Source organism: Alosa alosa, chromosome 20 (assembly GCF_017589495.1).
Source record: "Alosa alosa isolate M-15738 ecotype Scorff River chromosome 20, AALO_Geno_1.1, whole genome shotgun sequence".
Lineage (NCBI taxonomy): Eukaryota > Metazoa > Chordata > Actinopteri > Clupeiformes > Clupeidae > Alosa > Alosa alosa.
Window position 1 is genome coordinate 17727151 of NC_063208.1, and position 20850 is coordinate 17748000.

Genomic DNA, 20850 nt, shown 5'->3' on the forward strand with positions numbered 1-20850 from the left:
ATTTAGGAGCTATGTACACTACATTACGTGTGCTGAGTGTACAAGCTTCTGAGCAGGCTATTCACTGATATTGTTGTCAAAAGTACGCCAAACCTTCTCTCCTTTGACTCCATTAGGCCCAGGAAGTCCCCCGGTTCCTTTCTGACCCTATGGTCACACACACACACACACACACACACACACACACACACACACAAACATAAAAACAAGACATGGTCAGACTTGGGGCTGGGGCTGCAGAAGCCAGAATGTCACCTGTGCGCTCACTGTCAGAAGTGACACAACACACAGCAGGGTTTAGCAGAGTGCAGACATATTTCGCTCATATTGAGCCCACTGTCAATCAATCAATGAATCAATCAATCAATTGATCAATCAATTAATCAATCAATTGATCAATCAATCAATCACACTGTCAATTAAACTTTACTTATCATACTTTTCATACAAATCAAACTACAGTGCAAGCAAGGTGCCTTACAACCAAGTGACAAAAAGAAAAGATTCAGAAACTAATGAAATTACATCTCAAAATGAAATGAATCATGTGCCACATCTTAATGACACATTTAAGTGAAAGTTATTTATTTATTTAAGAATTTAGCTCTTTCTGTTTCTTCTGCTGTTACTGTTACTGTTACCAATTGTTTACTGGTGGATCTTGAACCCTGTTTCTCATTCATCAGAGAGAGTTCCACCCTCAGCTAGAGCTTAGTGTTTCCCATACATTGACTTATTTGTGGCGCCCACCACAATATCAACATTGACCACCACACAATGATTTTCCAGGTTGTACTAAATTGTGCTTAAATCTGGTTAGCATCATAACCACACTGTGTTAATTGTTAAAAACTGTTGTTCAAGTTTATTCTGCAAACCAACCACCACAAATGGAATTCAATTCTGTGGGAAACACTGAGAGCTGCACCTGTGGGGAGAGGTGATGGAGGAGAGGGGACACTCACGTCTTTTCCTGGAACTCCTGGCTTGCCTGGAAATCCATCTAGACCAGACTGGCCCTGCAGAGACAAGAAATATTTATTTCAACGATTATGCCATATTACAACCAGGATGCATGTTTAATATCTATGATGTCTTATTATAACCAGAATGAGGATGATAATAATGAAGAATACTGATTATAAAATGATGTCATGGTTTATAAGAGAGCTCCATCATTGATAGTTTGTCCTAAGGTTGTAGACATTCATTCAGAAAGTAGGCCTATGTTATGTCTGCCTTATAGACATGTTTCCTTTGATAAACTAAAAGGAAGTTCAATGACAGCAGTAAACTTCGACAAGTCTTGTATTGATTCCACATCCTCTGTCCCTGCAGGCCTACACCATATGGTGGCAATGAATAGCGTCTACACCAAATGTATCTCACTGCTGGCTCCTGTGTTAGCAGATCCACTGCCACTCAACCCCCTCACCTCCCCACACACACACACACACACACACACACACACACACACACACACACACACACACACACACACACACACACACACACACCACACACACACACACACACACGCAACACACACACACACACAGGAGCTCATTCATGTCTGTAAGCTATCTGACAGACAGGTGTCCCTGTAGTTAAGTACTTCTACACCTCCAGAAGTGAAAAGCCAGTTCTCTAGACAACTGTATTTCCTGGAACCTACAGCTGACAGGACAGGACGCAGGCAGGACCCCCAGCCCCCCTAAGCTATACACTGGGCACCTGAACTTCACTATGTTTAACGGCTTCAAGGATGTGGCAGGACAAGGGGAAGTGGTGGTGGTGGTGTGTGTGTGTGTGTGTGTGTGTGTGTGGGGTGTGTGGGTGTGTGTGTGTGTGGTGGGGGGTCATTTTAGAACAAGTACCATATGGCAAACCCATCCATAATCTATAGTGATATACGACCCGTTAACTTAGACTAGAACCAGATCAGATGCACTGAAGGATTTCATCTCGTACAAATGGGTCGTGCAATAACTCTTCGTTCTATTTTTTCCCCAAATCCCTTAATGATTTTTTTTTGGCAGATCAGTTTTTTTATTTGTACGCTTTGATTAATGTCTAGAGCAAAGGCATGGTCTGAGCTCCAGGACTGCTTTAGTCATCATCTGGATTATCCACTAGAGATAACACTCAAAAACGTGATTTGGAAAATCAGTCTTAAAGGGAGCAGGCCGACATTTTGGGAACCAGTTTGTCTATAGCTAATCTATTGCTAGAAGGGAGCTATAGGCTAAATGGCTGTAGGCTTAAAAAGTTGACATGTTCCTTTAAAGGTGCAGAATGTGGCTTGTGTTGGAAATACCACTAAACCTGAAAATAGCCTTAATGAAATGACTACCACCACACAGAGCACAGAAACCACTTAGAAATAGTCAGAAGAGTCAACGTTAAACAATTTTACATACTAGTTTGTTTTGACAATAAAAACCACATACTGTAAGTGAATTCTCTTCTTCACATACTGTACATCGCATCTTCAGTCAATTACTATTCAATCAGTGACTATTTAGCTTGATGCTGTGGACTTTATTTTGCATGAGGTGGATGATTGGAGGTGTTCATCACAAACTGAAGACTAGACTAGTAGGAGAGGGGAGAGGGGGAGAATGGGGGGGGGGGGGAGGCACTACGCCCCCGTAGTTCCCATACAGGAAGTTTGGAGAGTGCATCAAGACCAGACACATCTGTTACCTACATCAGCTTCATAATCTCTCAACTTCCAGAGGGAGGTGTGCGCATAACACAGGTCTACATGCACACACACACACACACACACACACACACACACACACACACAAGCACATTTGCAAGGTGGACTACAAGGAAAGCACTTAATCTCTTTCTCAGCACTCTACATCCCCTGCACAAAGTTTCTCCTTTTCCACCTGAATGGTTCCTTTTCCACCTGAATGGTTCCTTTCTGACTGTACATAAGGGAAACTCGTTGGGTGTGCAACTCTATCTGCAACCTCATCATGGCATGCAAACTGCCATGAAGTAAAGTAATCCGTGCAAATGGTTATTTCCAGATACAGTATGCACTCACTCTTTGATGCTGACTGTGGCTGCTGATCCCAGCACTGTTGACTGCAATGATGTACGGTACATTAGGAGACAGGATGGCTCTAAGAACCATTAAGTAAGGGGTAACGGATAACGGACAACATGACATCGTGTTTGGGTAAAAATAATGCATGTTTGAGGTGGTATGGTGGCCATGACCCAAAGCTAAGGCAGACCGGATGGTTCTAAGCACCGCTAATGTGTATTGAGGTCTGTGGATGTTGACTGATCGTGGCCATGCGTGTCAGGAGAGGGAGCAGACTCTTACCCTGGCTCCAGGTGCTCCTTTCTCTCCCTTCTTGCCAGGATCACCCTGCAGGAACAACACAGGAAGATGGTCAAGAAAAGAAAATACAAGACCACGTTATCATCAAGTCATCAATATTGAATACACTATAGATGATTAACAAAACACATCAGTGATATTTTAAGATATTACAATATTACAGTAACTTCCCTACTCATATCAATTATAAAGATGTCTAAAGATGCTGCTTTCATGTATCAACACTGCAACACTTGGGTTGTAGACAAATTTCTACCTACTACTTTGGTACGTTGCACATATACTTTGTGCTTATTTACTTTGTACCTTTGCAAACCGTCACATGGTGATAAAACACATCCCAATCAAGCCCTTGGTCGCAAACACACACAATACTCACAGAGACCCCTTTAGGCCCGGACGTGCCTGGCAGGCCAGCATCCCCCTGAAGACCCTATGAGGTACAGGACAAGAGCAGAGCATGTTTAGGAGCCACTTTCTCCATCAGCCCTACCAGTATTATGCTGTTGCAGAAGCTAGGGAAGGAAAACACTTGAACATTAGTATGGGATAATACTGCACTTTACTACTATATACTATGTACTACTGATGATACTGCACTTTACTAATCTATCATGTAGAGATCGTTGGTGTTATGAACAGGCCTTCTGCTGTTTTGTGTATTGGTTGTTGGTGTTATGTGGCATTGTTGTCCTCTAGTTGCCTGTATTCCTGACATGCTGTTTGGCACAGGATGAATTTCCTACAGGTCTAAATGAATACCTACTGTATCTAAATTTCTGCCTAGTAGTCGCCAAAGTCTATGTACTGTACCTTTGCTAATGCTACTTGATTTAATACAAATAAATTGTACTAAACTGTACTTATATAACATATTGAAACAAACATGGCTGCATTAAACATGAAAACATGCCTGTTGTTTGCAATGAGCTCATGTTTGACCAATATGTTTGTGTAATGTCTAATTATATGTGGTACAATATGCAGTATGAAACAGACAAAGACAAGTTTTGTTAAAAACTTTAAGATGCCCTGATGTCCTGACCATGCTTAAACGTGTATCCGGTAAAATAAGCCATTGGGACCCCAGAAAAGCATTAGCACCTGTTAGAAGATGACCCCACTTCATGACCTCTAACCTATTGACCCCTGTGTGCTCTCGCTCACAGCGTGTCATCCCTAGTCTGAAGTTTGAGCCCTGTCATGTACCTGCTCATAACTCAACAATACTAAAAACACTACCCTAAACTACAACATGCTCATATTTGGCTACATCAAATGTTTCAAAAGTGCAAAGTTCAAAGTTTCAAACATTTCAAGACAAACAACACCATGCTTTAAGACATGTTATTTACTCAGTATTTTTTTCCATCACTAGGGGGCACCAAATGTCTTCAGGTTGACAATCTAAACAGAGAGCATGCTTATATGTAAGGACACGGCATGACCCAAACAACCCTTCCCTAACAGACAAAGAGGTCATTACCAAGTGTGGTCAAACTATTAATCTAAGTGGCTAAGCCCCCACATCAGCTCAGTGCAAAGTAAAAGACTTAAATCAAATCTAAAATCTCAAACACACTTCTGTATGAAGCTAAACACAAGTTTGAGAGGTTATCAACCAACAGAAGCCTTTCCATAATGACAAAGTAAAGAAACATATGTCAACATGGTCTTCTCTGCTCTTGGAAAGAGGAAAAGAAAATGTCAGTGACATGGGGCATAGTGTACATTTATTAATTTGACAAACATTGCTGATAGAGATCTGAAGATCAACTGCCTGTGAACCAAAATTAATTAAACATCCTTCAATAGTGTCAAGGCTTTACTGAGGGTATAAAGGCAGCTCTAGTCGAGGTTTCTGAAATCTCATTAAATTAAGCCCCATGGTCTTAAGCTCTGTCAACCACATTTCCGCTCTTCGTCTACAGCTTGGCACTTAAACAGATTGGCACTTGGCTTCAGTTTCCATTTGGTAGTGATTTATGATAGCCCAAATATTGTTTCGCTTGTTTATGTTTGAGTGTTGGAGTGTTGGAGACTGTACCTTTGGTCCGAGAGGTCCAGGCAAGCCCAAGCCCCCTAATGCTCCAGGTTCCCCCTGTTAGACATAGACAGCTGTTCAGACAATTTGGTCTTTCAGGGAAGAGTATGACAGACTAACACAATGGTATTTCTCAAAGCTGAAATAGAAAAATGTCCAGAGGTGATGATTTATTAATTTAGGTGCTTCTGACTAAAAAGGTTTTCAGGTTTATCATTAAAACATTCACAGAATTCAGAAACTGGCCTGCTTTTATCCTTACATTGTAAATTTGTTATTACAATATTAATCTGTGTTTCTAAATCAGTGACTCGGTCCGTTGTCTGTATGCGATGCCCACTGAAGGTCTGTGTTAGTTACTGTGTGAATCTGTGTGATGGTCAAGACTGGGCAGTGACACTCACTCTTTCTCCTTTGTCTCCTGATTCACCTGCAAGGCCTGGAAGCCCTGATGTGCCCTGCAAATGTATTCACATAGACGGATGTTTTAGTAAATGCATTCTAACAACCAAGCAAATTCATTTGAGTGAGTGAACAGACACAAACACTAATGTGCACCTATTCATTCTGCAAATGTAGCTTCTGATCAATGTATAAGAAACATGTTTTAACATATTTTTTAAAACTGGAGTCTATTCTCATAATTGGAATTAAGAAACAGATGCTACCATTATGATTGAATTGGAGGACCACAAATAAGGCTAATCACTAAGGACCTTCCCTGACCTTCTCTCCTTTGATTCCTCTCTCTCCAGACTCCCCCTTAAGACCCGGGTCTCCCTGAAGGGAAGAAATGACCGTTACGATGAGAAAGGGGACACTGTGATAGAGAGCGTGCAGCGTTATTCATATGACCGGTGGCGATGGCGCTCGGGACAAGGAACAAGCACTGAATGATCTGAGGCAGTACTCGGCAATGGGCAACACTGAACACAAACACACAACGTACAAAACTTTTGAAAAACAATGCAGTTAGTGACAATTTGATTTGACAGACCTTGCGTACATACACACACGCACATGCACAGACACACACAGAACAATGGACTGTGAGACAAAAAAATGTTGACTGTTGCAACTTCCACAATACAGGGTTATGTTTTGAAAAGCAAGTCATGTTCAGAGACTACTGAAATCTATCACAATCCACACCACTTAGGAGACAATGGATTTTTTTCCCTCCTTTTGCTTGTTTTCCTCTTCTTCTGTGTCATGCTGCTGTGACACCTACAGTACACGCAAAGGAATCCCACAGAATTTCAAAGCATTGAAAGAGAAAGGGAGAAACTGTAAAGCTCTTTAATTACAAGGTTGGGATGAAATCTTGCCAGCTGTCTGAGGAACTTTACGCAGCCTAAAGAATCACAACCTTTAATTACAGCCACAGCTGGTGTGGCCGTTGACGCAAGGCACACAACATCACCCAGACAACATAACATCTTCACAGCATATAAAGAGCTCATAGGTTGTCACATTCTCTTTGCCACGAGGGCAATGCCATTAAGTTATGCTTAGAAGAGCTTTGAGAGAATTGGGAAAAACATTTGGCATTCGGAGTTTTGAAAAAATATTTGTTGTTTTATGTTGATGGCAGACGCTTTTATCCTAAGAGAGAACCTGAAATCTGTGTGACTTCTCCAATTAAAGTTATGTAGCTGGGCTCAGTCCATCACCACAGTGGCAAAAAGATAATGTGGATGACTGGCTTTCAAATTAGATAGCTCACTGCTTTCCTCTTTACGTACTGTCATCGAAATGCTTGTGGTTGCTCACAATAACAACAAGTGCACGGCAAATGGATGCCCCTGTTCCTTCCCATTCAAATGGTAATTCACTACGCAATAATAGATCTTGCAGGATGTTGTTTATGAAAACGAAAAGCAAAACAGGAAAACATTATCAGGAAATGCTAAGGGGAAACACAATGTAAACAAACAATTGAAGTATTTATGCAGCTTCTGACCCTGTCCAATTTGATATTAAAGATACGTTGGCCTATGTAAACCAAACTGAGAGAAAGTCCAGAATCCCTGGTGTTCAATGTGAAACACATAATCTAGCTTGCTTTGAGTTAGGTTAAGAAAGGTCTTGCTGATTTATAATAGCATATAATTCTTTCAGGAAATTCCAGTGCTCAGGAACGAAATGGACACATTTTTCTAGTCGTGGGCGGCTGCTACTATCCCAACATGGCTGCAGCCTATAATAAAGAAGTTTCTGGAATGATCTCCGAAGTATAATTTCAGCCTGTGGTTTGTCAAGAGCACTAGAACAGTTGAATCTACAAACATAACACTGTGGGGAAAAAAATATGCTAATCCATTGTCATGGATTTAAAAGATAGAAATCAGTGAAGAGTAAAACCAAATCCCAAAATGTTCTGACAGCTTATGTCCCATGCCTCTTTCAGATGAAAGACTTGAAACAAACAAGCTTTGGCTTTATCAAATCAACCACAACAGGTGACAACAACAGCACGCCAGACTCCCCATCAGCCCTGCACTTGCTCTTCTGTCATGCATGCACAGTAAATACATAAAAGAGATGCTTAATGCACATAATATAAAACTCTACAGTCCTTGTGTCTGTTTTCCTGCCAATTCGTTGGCGGCCATCTTTGGCTCTGTTCTTTGTAAGCTGGCCAGTAGGAAAGATAGGCTGGGCCAGTGATTTGGGTTCCATAATTATACCTCAGGTCTGTCAACTGGCAATGCCCTTCATAACTGAATGGCTTTTTTTTTTCTGAGAAGGGCGTAGACGTGTGCTTGCCCTCTCAGTTACTTGGTCTGTGTGTTGACCAAGGGCTATAATTCTGCCTATACAAGTCGTGGGGTTTCTTCCGCCTTTCTGTAGATCTTTAGGAAGATATGACGTCGTACTGCAAGGAAAAAGGTTGTGTTTTTCCTGAATTTATGGACTCACACTAGAGGATGGAATATGTGTTTGTAGCAAGGACACTGGTACTTGAGCTTTACCCATTGAAGTCAAGATTGTACCAGTTCAGCTAAACCAAGTCAAGATGAAACAGCTGAGCTAAGCTCAAATAAAACTAGTTAATCACAGCATGATTTGAAGCAACTAACTTATTTTTGAATACAAGTCACCTGCCAGTCCCGTAGTCCACATTCCCTTAAAATAAAATAACTGGGCTATGTAACAACAATGCTGAAGTATAGGCAGGGATACAGTGTGCTCTTTCATAGCATCTTTAAAAGTGGATGGCCCATTCCAAAGTGAGCTCTGAGGAATGACTCAAGGGCTAAAGGACTAAAAACTCACAGACTTAATTGAGCTCAGGTGCTAAGTGAGTGAGTTTATGAGGCCACATGGGCTCAGATAGGTATAAATGGGATTGGGACAGCACTTCACGAGATCACATGTTACCTTGGCGATGTTTAATAACAAATGCTCCGTTCCATGGTCGTGTGTCGTGCTGTTGTTTACCTCACAAGCTTTGAACTGTGGGTAATTCCCTTTGGTGTCTGCACTGATGCAGATTCACGGTAAGGGCTCGGTAAGTGTGTAGTCAAACCCTCACGCTCTTTGAAATGCGACATTGGGACAGCCCTAAGCCCTTGCGAATTTTGTGAGAACGCGCAGCAAAGTCCGTGAGTCTGGACTGGTCTTGGGATTGGGCCGATATGTGTGAACTTTCCTATTCAAGCACTTGTTATGGGAGAGATGATAAATGTACGCAACCCAATCGCTGTTCACTGTTATTCACTGACCTAAGAAATACTTCCTCTCATGAAAAAAATAATAATGTAGTGAGAGAATTGGAGAAAATGAGGAGTGACATCAGACATGAAGACTTGAGGCTTTAACATGACTGAGACAGCATGCTGACAGTGAGACAAACATGCACCACACAGCATCCACAATGGAGTGTGCTCGAATGTACTTACCTTGAGACCTCTATCACCTTTAATAGAGGTGGCTTTGCCCTGCAAATAATCAATCGACATGGATTAATTATTGTCGAGGCCCAAGAGAGAAAATCAGAAATCAGCAGCAGAGAGGAAGAAAGCAGCGTTTACTGTAAGCTAATCAAGCTGAGGCTAATCCTTTCAACATGTGAATTCTATTTACTTTAAAGGAGATACAGAGACTAGATCTGAAATGACATTTCACTTCAGTTACATTTAACTAGAATGTAGCTAACAGCATCTCAAATGAAAATGGCCTAGTCACGATGTGAGATGTAAACAAAATAGGTTTCGTACAGCTTCTCCTTTTTGTCCTTTGAGGCCCTGAGATCCTCCTGAGCCTTTAATACCAAGGTCACCCTGAAAAGATGTACGCACAAATGGGTTTCAACATGCAGCATGGGAGTGCAAAGACATGTACTCTGGTATGTACATTATGCATTTTACACACATAACATCCAGCATTTCACCCATATTGTAATTAAATAATTAAATAATTAAATAGTTTGTGAATTGTGTATGAAATGGGCTCAGAAGAAAATATGGGCACTTTAAATGACCTTTTCACCCTTGGCACCCTGGATACCAGCTGGACCTATGTCTCCCTGTGAGATAGAGGAGATGAGATGAGGAAACAATGGCAAAAGAAAAAATGAAGAAGACAGATGTCCCTTGCATCATGATTACATTTATCAAATTAGGTACTGATTGGAAACAAAACAAAGTCTGAAACATCATCAGACTTTTTTTTTTGTCATTCAAGTACTTAATTATGATAATGAAATGTAAATCTCATGCAAGTTCAAACATGCAAAACTGAATAGAATATAATAGAAAATATAGAGTATATGTATATGTATATATATATATATATATATATATACAAGTATATATATCCTAGGACAGAATAGAATAGTATCTCCTTTCCACATCTAGGTTGAGGGATGAACTTTGACCCCTTCCTCCTGACTTGTACCTTTTGCCCCGCAGGGCAAGAGCAGTTGACTGTCTCTTTACCACTTTGCTGCTCCACTACCGTGGGACTGGGTGTGGGTATGGCAACAGGGGGTGCTTCCGTCACCACCTGCTTAGGACACTACAACAGAGAAAGGCACAAAGCCAAAGTTGGACATGGCTGCTAACAGCTGCCCATGATGGGTAGCGTGATAGTACGAGCATTGAACCCAGACAGTAACGTTGTTATAACCATTATCTTCTCAAAAAAAAAAATTGGAGAAATTAATGTCATAAAAGCGTTTATACATGTTTATTTGACATCTTCCTATGGTCAGTCTATAAGTGTGTGTGTGTGTGCATGTGTGTGTGTGTGAGAGAGAGTGTGTGTGTCTTGCCGCCTGAAACAGTATTAGGGTGTCTGTGTGCGTCACACACAGATTATGTGTTTGTGTTTGTGTATGTGTAAATGTGCGGATGGCACACATGCTTGTGTGTGTGTGTGTGTGTGTGTGTGTGTGTGTGTGAGAGAGGAGATGAGAGAGTGTGTGTCTTGTGTGTGTGTGTTAGGGTGTGTGTTATATGTTTGTGTGTGTGTGTGTGTGTGTGTGTGTGTGTGTGTGTGTGTGTGTGTGTGTGTGTGTGTGTGTGTGTGTGTAAATCTATGTTTACACTTCCAGGTAGCCCTGTAAGACTGATATTGTTGGTGACTCAGTGGCAGGATGTAAATGGAGAAGGTGTGAGGGAGAAGCCAAGCAGCATGCTGAAAATGTCTGAGTGTCTGCACGCAAACACACACACTCTATCTCTATCTCTCTCTCTCTCTCTCTCTCTCTCTCTCTCTCTCTCTCTCTCTTTCTCTCTCTCTCTCTCTCTCTCTCTCTCTCTCTCTCTCGCTCTTGCTCTCTCTCTCTCTCTGTAAACCTTTGCTGTCTTAACAGAATATTATCACAATGTTACATAATCAGACTACAGACAGATAAGTTCACTTTCACCTTTCTAAAATTCTCCACCAACCATATACACACAACCACACATCCACACAACACCACACACACACACACACACACACACACACACACACACACACACACACACACACACACACACAACCACACAACCACACACACACATACACACAAACACACAGACACACACACACACACACTCACCACACACATCCACTCACCGGGCCACCAGGAATATCACAGCAGGTTTCCAACTCAGCTTGTTTGGAGTCACAGTAGATCACCATCCTCTGGAGGTCAAACTGCAGGGTGACACGCAGGCTTGAGGTTACACACAAGCCCAGATAGACAGCAACAGGTTGACATGTGCCCTTAGGTTGGCTAGGTAACATGCTTCCTATTTTGTCTGGATCAAGCTCCATCAACATTTGTTTGAAATCTTCCAACCAAGACATGAGATCTGACTGACCGGCAATATTGTCTGTAAATAAATACTAGGGGAACAATTTAGTCGACACTTTTCATCCTGGTGAACCACAATTTGTTTAATTGATAAAATCCAATTCAGATATCACATTAAAAATGTTGTGACTGCAATATGCATGTGTCCCGCTGTTATATGCATGTGTCCATATTAACCAAAACTTGATAATAAAGCATTTCAAATGTGTTTTGGCAAATTTTTTAAATTTAGTTTGGCATCAATGTGATCGCAGATAGATCTCATATGCTGTAAATCTTAAGAGTAGACCTAGAGTACTATTATCTAGATGTTCTATGAACTGTTGCCTTAGCAACAACATGGCGCGATAAAGTACTTACATCAATAGGGACGCTGTCGTACAGTCTCTTTCCAATGACCGTCTTCCCCTTTACGTCAATGTCCTCTCGCTCCTCAATGGGGATCGTCTGGATGAGTTTGCAGTCCAGATACAGGGAGACGTTTTTGGCCCCGACGCTCAGGGCGATCTTGTGCCAGTTGCGGTCAAACAGGTTGTCTACCTCCTCGTTCTTAAAGACCGCCCTGACCGCGTCTTTGGTCAGGCCGACCGCATTGTACTCCACTGCCTTGTTCTCTCCATCCAGACGAATGGACACCTGAGGCAAGGGGGTTGAATAGAAGGAGCATCAGTAAGAAATGTCAAAATCACAAAGTTCAACCAGTTTCCACTTATTCTGAAGCAATGCGATGACTGGCTAGAATTGTAGGCTTGGGTCCAAGCCATTTTGATTGTTTCCAATTAATCCATTATGTAAAGCACTTTGTGTCCTATGCTTGAAAAGTGCTATATAAATACATTTTATTATATTATTATTATTATTATTATTATTATTATTATTATTATTATTATTATTATTAACACAAATAGAACAGTATCCAAAAACCAGAGACTTTGAGACGCACAGAATAGAGTAAGAGAAAGCTCTCTGAGCTTGACAAAAAGCATATTGGTATTATAATCACATAATCAACCTAGAAACAGAGAAGCTGATTCATCATGTTAAATATTCATGCAATAACCTCCTCACCTGTGGAATCCCATACTTGTCATAGATTTGCCAGAGGTACCAGTCTTCTCTTCTGGAGAGTTTCCTGAATTTAAATGTTGTCACAAAGGCATATTCATCTGGCAAGCCCTGGGCAAAAACATCCCTGAGGGAAGGAAGATAAAAGAGAAAGCTCTATTATAACTTTCAAACAAAGTGGCCTCAAAATTCACCACTTCAGACATGGAGTTTCACAGGGACAGTCAAAGATAAGCTAGCCTGTCATTCAGCCCATTAGTTCATCCAGATGATATGCCCTCTACTTCACACTTACTGTCTACTGAAAAAGAATCACGGATACAGACCTGGGGTGCGTTTCCCAAAACCATAGTTGCTAACCTGTTAGCAACTTAGTTGGTTGGCAATGGGAAATTGCATTGCAACCAACAAAGTTGCTAACTTAGTTAGCTTAGTTAGCTTAGTTAACTTAGTTAGCTTAGTTAGCAACTATGTTTTTGGAAAAAAACACGCCCCTGCTATGCTAAGTTGTGTAAGCAGTTAAACACGGCAACAATGCAGACAAGCACAGAATGGATGACTGATTATCTGCTCAAATAATAAATGACATACTCTAGGCCGGGAGACAGTGGTCATTACACACAGTAGGCTTGTAATAGTATCTGTTGGGCTAATCAGTCCAATGCTTGCAACTACTCTTGAGGCACTTACTCAGTCTGTTGGACTATGGGCATTGTCCCCAGGCGCACATAAGAACTTTGTCCAGGCTCTTCCCTTGTGCCCAAAATATCTTTCACATTGAAGTAATCCATCAGGTCAAATCCTAGGCAAAAGAGATAGATAATGTCACAGAAATGTGCTGAATGTGTAGATGTTTTTCCCGTTTAGGCATTTATATTACTACTGTGCTGTTAAAAAGTAAGATGCCAAACTCGTAGGCCAACATCCATCCATTTAAAGCAGGCCATGATGCTGATACATATAAGTGCCACTAGAGGGCAATCCACATGGTCAGGGAGACAGTATTCTTACTTGAGGACCAGATAATCTTATAAGCAACAAGCCACACTTAAATGAAGTAATTGCATGTTTGCCCATAAAAAAAACTGCTCCATATACTGTAGAGGAGTGGAGAAGAACGGTTCTTGTCTCGTCTAAGCTCCAAAGCTCAGGGATACATGTCAGCAGATTTACTGGTGGAACATTTTTGTTGTTTGTTTGAGATGTTCACATTCTTGTGAAGACACACTTTTTGAGGACACCTTCATTTTCCATGCTGATAATGTCACGGATATCTGTCGTAATGACTGCTTATGTCATTTTGATTGACGCATGTGCAAGTTTGCGGTGCAGCACTAAACAGGGCCTTTTCCGAGCCGAGCAGCATGTAGATGCTGCCGAAAAAGGTAAATATGGGTGAGTCAAGACACACCCTGTCATCACACACAAGGCTGTACTTATGGGCAGGGAACTGCAGCTTTAAGTCTCATTATTACTGAATAAGTGAAAACAGAGCAGGACTCTCTTTTTTGCTTGGAGATTATCAGCCCCACTAATTATGCTCGATGCTTCAGATGCACTGCCAGATCCAACTGGAATAAACTTTATGCACAGATCTGCAGCTGCCTTAGGGAAAAAGGGTAAAAGATGCCACATGCAATTATGTCATTGGTAAAAAAAATGTGTGTGTGTGTGAGAGAGAGAGAGTGAGAGAGAGAGAGGGGGGGAAGAGAGTCGAGGGAGAGGAAAAGAGAGTCGGCGTGACTGAGGTTTTTCTGGGTAAGCCGCCCACCATTTAAGGTGACATCCAGGGGCCACTCCCACCAGCAACAAACAAGTAACTATGGAGATGCCAGCTGGGCATTGGGTGTTTCCAGCTGCAAGTCTGGCAGATGTCCTTGAGGCTATGTGCACATTGCCTTGTGCCCCTCAAAACCCACAAATAACACAATCTCCCCTCATGTAATGGCCAACTCTGCAGTGGATTATTGCCTTTTTTCCTCTGTTCCCAGCTGCTTTGGAGAAAACAATTTCACTTTGCAATTTGAGATAATGTGAGCGGGCAATATCGACTGACACTATACGAACTAGGACGAGCAAAAGTACACTTTTGCCGTAGGGTAAGCCTAAACCAGGGCAAGTGTGAGAGAAGTTTACAACAGTATTAATGACAAAGTAGGCTGGAAAAGTTTTTTTTTTTTGGCACAGTGCCCATGCTAATTTAATCTAATTTAGACTACAGGCCTTAGGAATTTAGGAACAAAGTTTTCATTGATAATGAACACTACCATTTTGCTTATTATTGTATTGGTAAGTATTTAGGAGGGGTTATCAACCCTGTTAAGTGATTTTTATTAATCATGTTTGATGTTTTCGTTCACTAGGCAAATGCTCCGTTCCATAGATTTTGAGACTATTAGTGCGAGCTAGCCTGGTTAGCACCAGACCGTGTCTCAATTGAAATTGAGATTGTGTCTGGACAAGCTTCTTTCACCTCCCATTTCCAAGGGGTGTCTCCAACGGATGCTGATGAAAATGTCTCTGGACACAATTGGATAGACCTAAAACCAATTACAGCAATGAAGGAGATGAGATATGCAGAGCAAAGGAAAAAACATCTCAACAAACAAGCGTTTTTCCAAATACTGTTTCGATGTCATCATGTTAAGCCCGCCTCAACGGTTGTGATTGGTGCCCAGGTTTTAGGGAACATTGAAAATGGAGTAAATGACCTCTTTGCCAGACCTGCAGAGCAATTTCAAATTTGCCAAAGGTTCGTCTGGGTTCTCCCAGGCTAAGTTTGAGCGCTTAAGGGCCGTTCACACCAGAAATGCCAGTTAACTACAAAGATAACTAACGATAAAAATGTCCACACTGACCAACAATAAGTAAAGTCTCTCCATGTGTTGATGAATGTGATGTATAAAATGTTATGGATCCTGATTGGCTTTCAGCTTTTTATAATTCTCAAAAAATCATTCTGGAAGTGACCCCCGCCCCCCACCCCAACAATATTGTTCTTCGATGTTGTCATCGTTAGGCCTTTAGTTTATGTGTAGACATTGTCATTCATATTTGCTAGAATGCTTTTTTTCCATTATCGTTAGAGTTGTTTTAGTCTGAGTGAACCCAAACAACCCTCTGCAGGTCCATCTGGATGCCGACTTCCGAATCACCAAAACAGCACAGTACAGCAGCGCTGTTCAACACAACCAATGGCTACACTGGATGATGAAAATGTGTTTGCTATACTGTATTTTCCGGACTATAAGTCGCACCGGAGTATAAGTCGCACCAGTCAAAAAATGTCTCATGAAGAGGAAAAAAACATATATATAAATATATATATGTTGCACCTGAGTCGCAAGACCAGCCAAACTATGAAAAAAAGTGCGACTTATAGTCCGGAAAATACGGTACTTTCAAAAATACTTGGTAAGAGTTTATTGTACCAGTTTCATTGCTAGTTATGCCCTGCCTTGGGAATCGAAAGCGACTGAAGGGTCCCCAGACCCGTTCTTAATCTCAATTGAGATTTTAGACACGGTCTGTTGTTAGCCAGGCTAGTGAGCGCTGACCTGTAATTTGAAATGGCAGCAGAAAGCATGTAATCATCCACCAAAAAAGCTATTTTGATCAGGGCAGCAAAAAAAAAATCGAAGGGAACGCCAGATGACTGTCAATGTGGGAAACTCGCTCAGAATGCACTCTTTTGATCCAAATGATGGTGACATCTGCATCTGGAAGTTCTATCTGCCAAAGTGTTGACTGCAAATTGATCGCATGTTTAAGGACATCTCCAGAGTTGTGTCACAGAAATATATCATCCTTGACTGTAACTCAAAATTCACACGCGACTTTCCAGACATTAATCCACTGATTCAAATAATAAACTTAATTTTACTGTGAGACAGGAAACAATGCCAAATAAATACATACATACATATATGAGCTATTCTGGGTCCTATAGGTCATCAACCACAGACTGTCATCCGTGACGTTTCCTGTTTTTTTGTAAAACCTTGCATATATGTGGTTGATGTGCATACATTTAAAAGCTTAACATGTATTTTTATGCTCAAAAAGAAGTTGCAAACTTGTACTTATAAACATGTAATTTGGACAGTGCCAGACAATGAGAAAAAGAAATCTAGTCAGTCAAACTGTTTAAACTCCAACAGACGAACAGACATTTTGATTTAGTATGTGATATAAACTTCCTGCTGTCACATGTTGCAGTCTACAGGAGAGAATTGGCCACATAATTAGCACTGCCCTGTACTGGAGAGGAAGTGAACTGTAGTCTAGTGAAGCAACGTCCTTACAAACATCTGCCACCCTAGAGCAGAAAACCCGGTTTGGTATGATATACAGTGCAAACCTCAACCACCTTTGTTATAACTCGTCCCTAAACTCTGTTAGGGGGGTAGACACACGGCTCCATTCACTCGCACTCCTCTACCACACACTGTCTCCCAGTCACATTAGGATAGTCTAGTGGCTTTCATTGCCCTGCTGTCACAGTCTGGGTGTTTTTGCAGCCGACATCACACCCCCCTAATCATCAAACTGAAATCCCAAAGCACTTCGCACAGAATGTTGAATTCAATCATGCATTCAGAGCAAAATGAAAACTTTGAAGTGGCCGATCACATTCATACATCTTAAGTTGACAGCTGCCATTACAATAATGCTATTCAGTTGCTGTCGGCCTATATGGGCTCAGGGAGCTCAAATTCTCTCTCTGTCTCTCTCACTCTCTCTCTCTCGCTCTCTCTCTCTCTCTCTCTTCGACTAGACATCACTCTCTGCCTGGCTGTTTTTTCTATTAGCGTGATGAATTTGAGTGGGAGGTTTCAGACAGGAACCATAATCCCCAAAGGCTTTAAGATAACATCCTACCTATCTGCCTGTGTGCCACCACTCAACATTTCTGAGCCCAAAATTAAGTACTTTTTCCACAGTCCGACACACAAGCGTCTAATGCAGGGAAATTAGTAACTTTCGAGATGACAAACTTGCTCATCTCCACTCAAAACATTGCCAGAAAGTTTGGGTGACTCTTCACCGGTCATGGTTTCCTCACATTTCTGAGTTGGAGAAGAGGGTGCTTTTCATTTTCCTGCATGTTCAGATGCATAGCATGGCCACTGAACAGATGCTCCTAGTTTGGAGAAGCAGGGCTGTACAAAGAAAAGAATCAATGTGCCTTGGTTTGAGCAGAGGTAAAATGTTTGTGGCTATAGCCTTGTTGCTTTGCATGTTTACAATGGAAAACAAAAAATGTAAAGATTCACACTCAGATGAATTCAGATTGGAAAGTTCAAAGAAAAAAGTTTGCTTCAGTTATCCTACAGGTGAGATGTTTGTAACTACAGGACTATTTATCATTCCAGGTGCAGTAAGCCTAGTGCCCAGCCACAACAGATGAACTGTGATGAACTGCCCTACTTGTGATGGTTTTATGGTTTATGGTTTGTGCTACAAATCAACCTACAACCTCTGTAGCACCACTGCTACATATATGTGCAAAAAATCCTGCAGCCCTGGGGAGGATGGTAACTCACAGAGTGTCTTTTTGAATTAAAATCAGAGAGGGTATGACAGGTGTAAATAATGGAGGCTTTGACACTGTAAAGCTGGACAAAGGCCAGTGGGTGATGCATAAACATATACCGGGCAAAGAAGCCTGTATGTCTGTTTGAGAGCAGCTTACAGTTGGAATTGACAAGGTGGAAATTCTCCATGAATCAGAAAGAAAACACTCTCCTCTTAGAGGACTGTGCAACAAGCGTGGCCATTCTTTAGTGGAAAACTGTTACCTTCTCCATTTCCATCTGATTAAAGCATTACGGTGTTTTCATTTGAAGTCATTTAGTCGCTTCAGTCTTGGGGCTTATGGAAGGAGGCAATGAGCTTGTCTTGGGGACTAGATCGAAATCCTGGATTAAACAGTGTTTCAAATGTCCATTCTCTGCCCCAGTGCTAGTCAGGGATTATGAGTAATTCCACTTTAAGAAGGCAGCGTTCTGAGTCCAAGAAAGCCACTATTGAGTCTGCCGTCTGAGAAGAGACAGGAAGCGTTGGAGTAAGAAAGGGGAGAGTGATGGAGGAGGAGTTGTGTGATGTGTGTGTGTGGGTGGGTGTGTGTGTGTGGTAACATTACCTGGGACCTCCTCCAGGCCTGCACTGGGACTGTTGGGTTTGAACCGGTCTGGCCCGAACCTTCATGTTTGGGCACAGAACATCTGTAAGAATAGCAGACACATGTTAAACAAAGTTATAAAACAGCAAGCATTTGCCCATTATTTCCCATTTGAAATAAAATAAAAATCGTTTCTTTTTTGGGAGGTTGTCCCTATGATTTTTTCTGTTGCCTGTTTGGATAGAAGTGTCAGCTGAAATGAGTAAATGTAATGGTAATGTAAATGAATGAGTAAATGTAATGTTAGTGTAAATGAATGAGTAAATGTAATGTTAATGTAAATTAATGAGTAAATGTAATGTTAGTGTAAATTAATGAGTAAATGTAATGTTAATGTAAATGTGTGAGAAAAAAAAACGGTCTATCCCTGATCACTTAGTTTAGGAACATACAGATCCACTACTGCAACAAGACCGAGTGACGCAGGACGAGTACCCTTAGAAGTGTTTCAGAAGTCTTGCATATTTTAACTTGCACAACGCCACACTTGTGTAATACATAGACTCAGTTTTTCCAAGGGAACCCCCACACAGCCTCTATCGGAAACAAATACAGGCCTAATATTAAGACTGGTAGTAAAGCAGCGCCCCTCACTAACTCCCAACTTAAGTCATCCCTCTTTCAATAAGGGATGGCTGGCATAACTCATGTCTCAGAGACTGCTTGCTTGCAGAGAGTGGAGACACTCTCGGTTCCAGCTGACTGTCTGGAGAAAGGACAGCACTGGTGGTGGCGGTGACAGTTTTAGACTCACGCTCGCCTGCCTTTGAAAGCCGTGGGTCCTTAGAGTGATCTGGTTGGTGACAGCGAGAAAGGTAACACCACAAGCATGCATCAGCTTACGGTAACCTCAGCACTCAAACAGCAACTCTAGAGTGGGCAAAGGGTGGGGTACGTTTTAGGAGGGGAGCTATTTGTAGGACGTTCCTGCCCCAGCATGAATGACAACAGGGGTGGGATACTGTGGCAGTGACTGAGTCGTTCTGAGAGGCAGCCACGCCAGGTATGGCGCCCTGAGAATAGCTTGTTTGAGCTATATGCTCAATGTGGAAACCAGCCTTCCCCAAACGACACACAGATGGCGGGCTGTTTTAGGGAGGAAGTGTTTTGTCTTTCTTGGACAGCTGAAGGGAGTCGGCAGGGCGGCTCGCCTTCTCTGGCTGTCCCCCCTGAAGTCTGACTTAATTGATTCTGTGATGCTGGCCCCTACTGAATGGGGGTTCTTCCTTGTTACAAGGTCTGATTTTAGACACTGTCCCTTGTTTCAACTGTTGCACAAGCACAAATATTAATGGCACTGGGGTAAACAGTTGTTTGGTTTATTTTTCTGTTTGTTTATTCACAGGGCATGATTATCAGTACTGGACGTCAATGATCTATGGTTGGATTACTTTCCGGGTCCGCCAGCCTCGTGGCTAAGGAAAACATGACATGTCAGATTATTTTTAGTATGTTCATGGCCACTCAATGACCCACTTTAAGAGGCCCCACCCTGTAAACTGTGTCCTTATATTCTCAAGTCGTGGCATTATTTTCTCCAACTATTAATTACAGTGGAGCATGAGAGCACGATGCCATTGACTCCACCTTTCTAAACAACTTATCTAGAGATCATAAGGTAGTCTTTATCTACATATCACAGCATAAGTTTTATCTAGAGATCATAGCATACATATTCTTTATCTAGAGATCACGGGGAAGCCTGTGAAAGACACTCCCCAACGGGACAGTGTTGTGGTCGTCTCACTTGTGTGCGTGTGTCTTTGGTGTCTATTTGTATTTGCATACAAAGTGGGCAGACACCCAAAGCCACAGCCGCTGATCACATCCCTGACAATCATGTATAATCAGACCCTGTAATTTTGTTTAATCGTGCCTATAAA

General features: G+C 41.7%; 1 protein-coding gene across 1 annotated transcript in view; it reads right to left on the reverse strand.

The window, feature by feature from the left end:
- Positions 1–20850, reverse strand: part of col22a1 (collagen, type XXII, alpha 1) — a 61441-nt gene that overhangs the window by 30273 nt on the left and 10318 nt on the right. The window contains 17 exon segments of the mRNA XM_048230480.1: positions 94–147; positions 966–1019; positions 3347–3391; positions 3744–3797; positions 5412–5465; positions 5813–5866; positions 6135–6188; positions 9314–9352; positions 9632–9694; positions 9895–9939; positions 10311–10430; positions 11478–11558; positions 12079–12354; positions 12787–12910; positions 13474–13585; positions 18929–18977; positions 18979–19010. Coding sequence (XP_048086437.1) covers positions 94–147; positions 966–1019; positions 3347–3391; positions 3744–3797; positions 5412–5465; positions 5813–5866; positions 6135–6188; positions 9314–9352; positions 9632–9694; positions 9895–9939; positions 10311–10430; positions 11478–11558; positions 12079–12354; positions 12787–12910; positions 13474–13585; positions 18929–18977; positions 18979–19010 — 1310 coding nt within the window.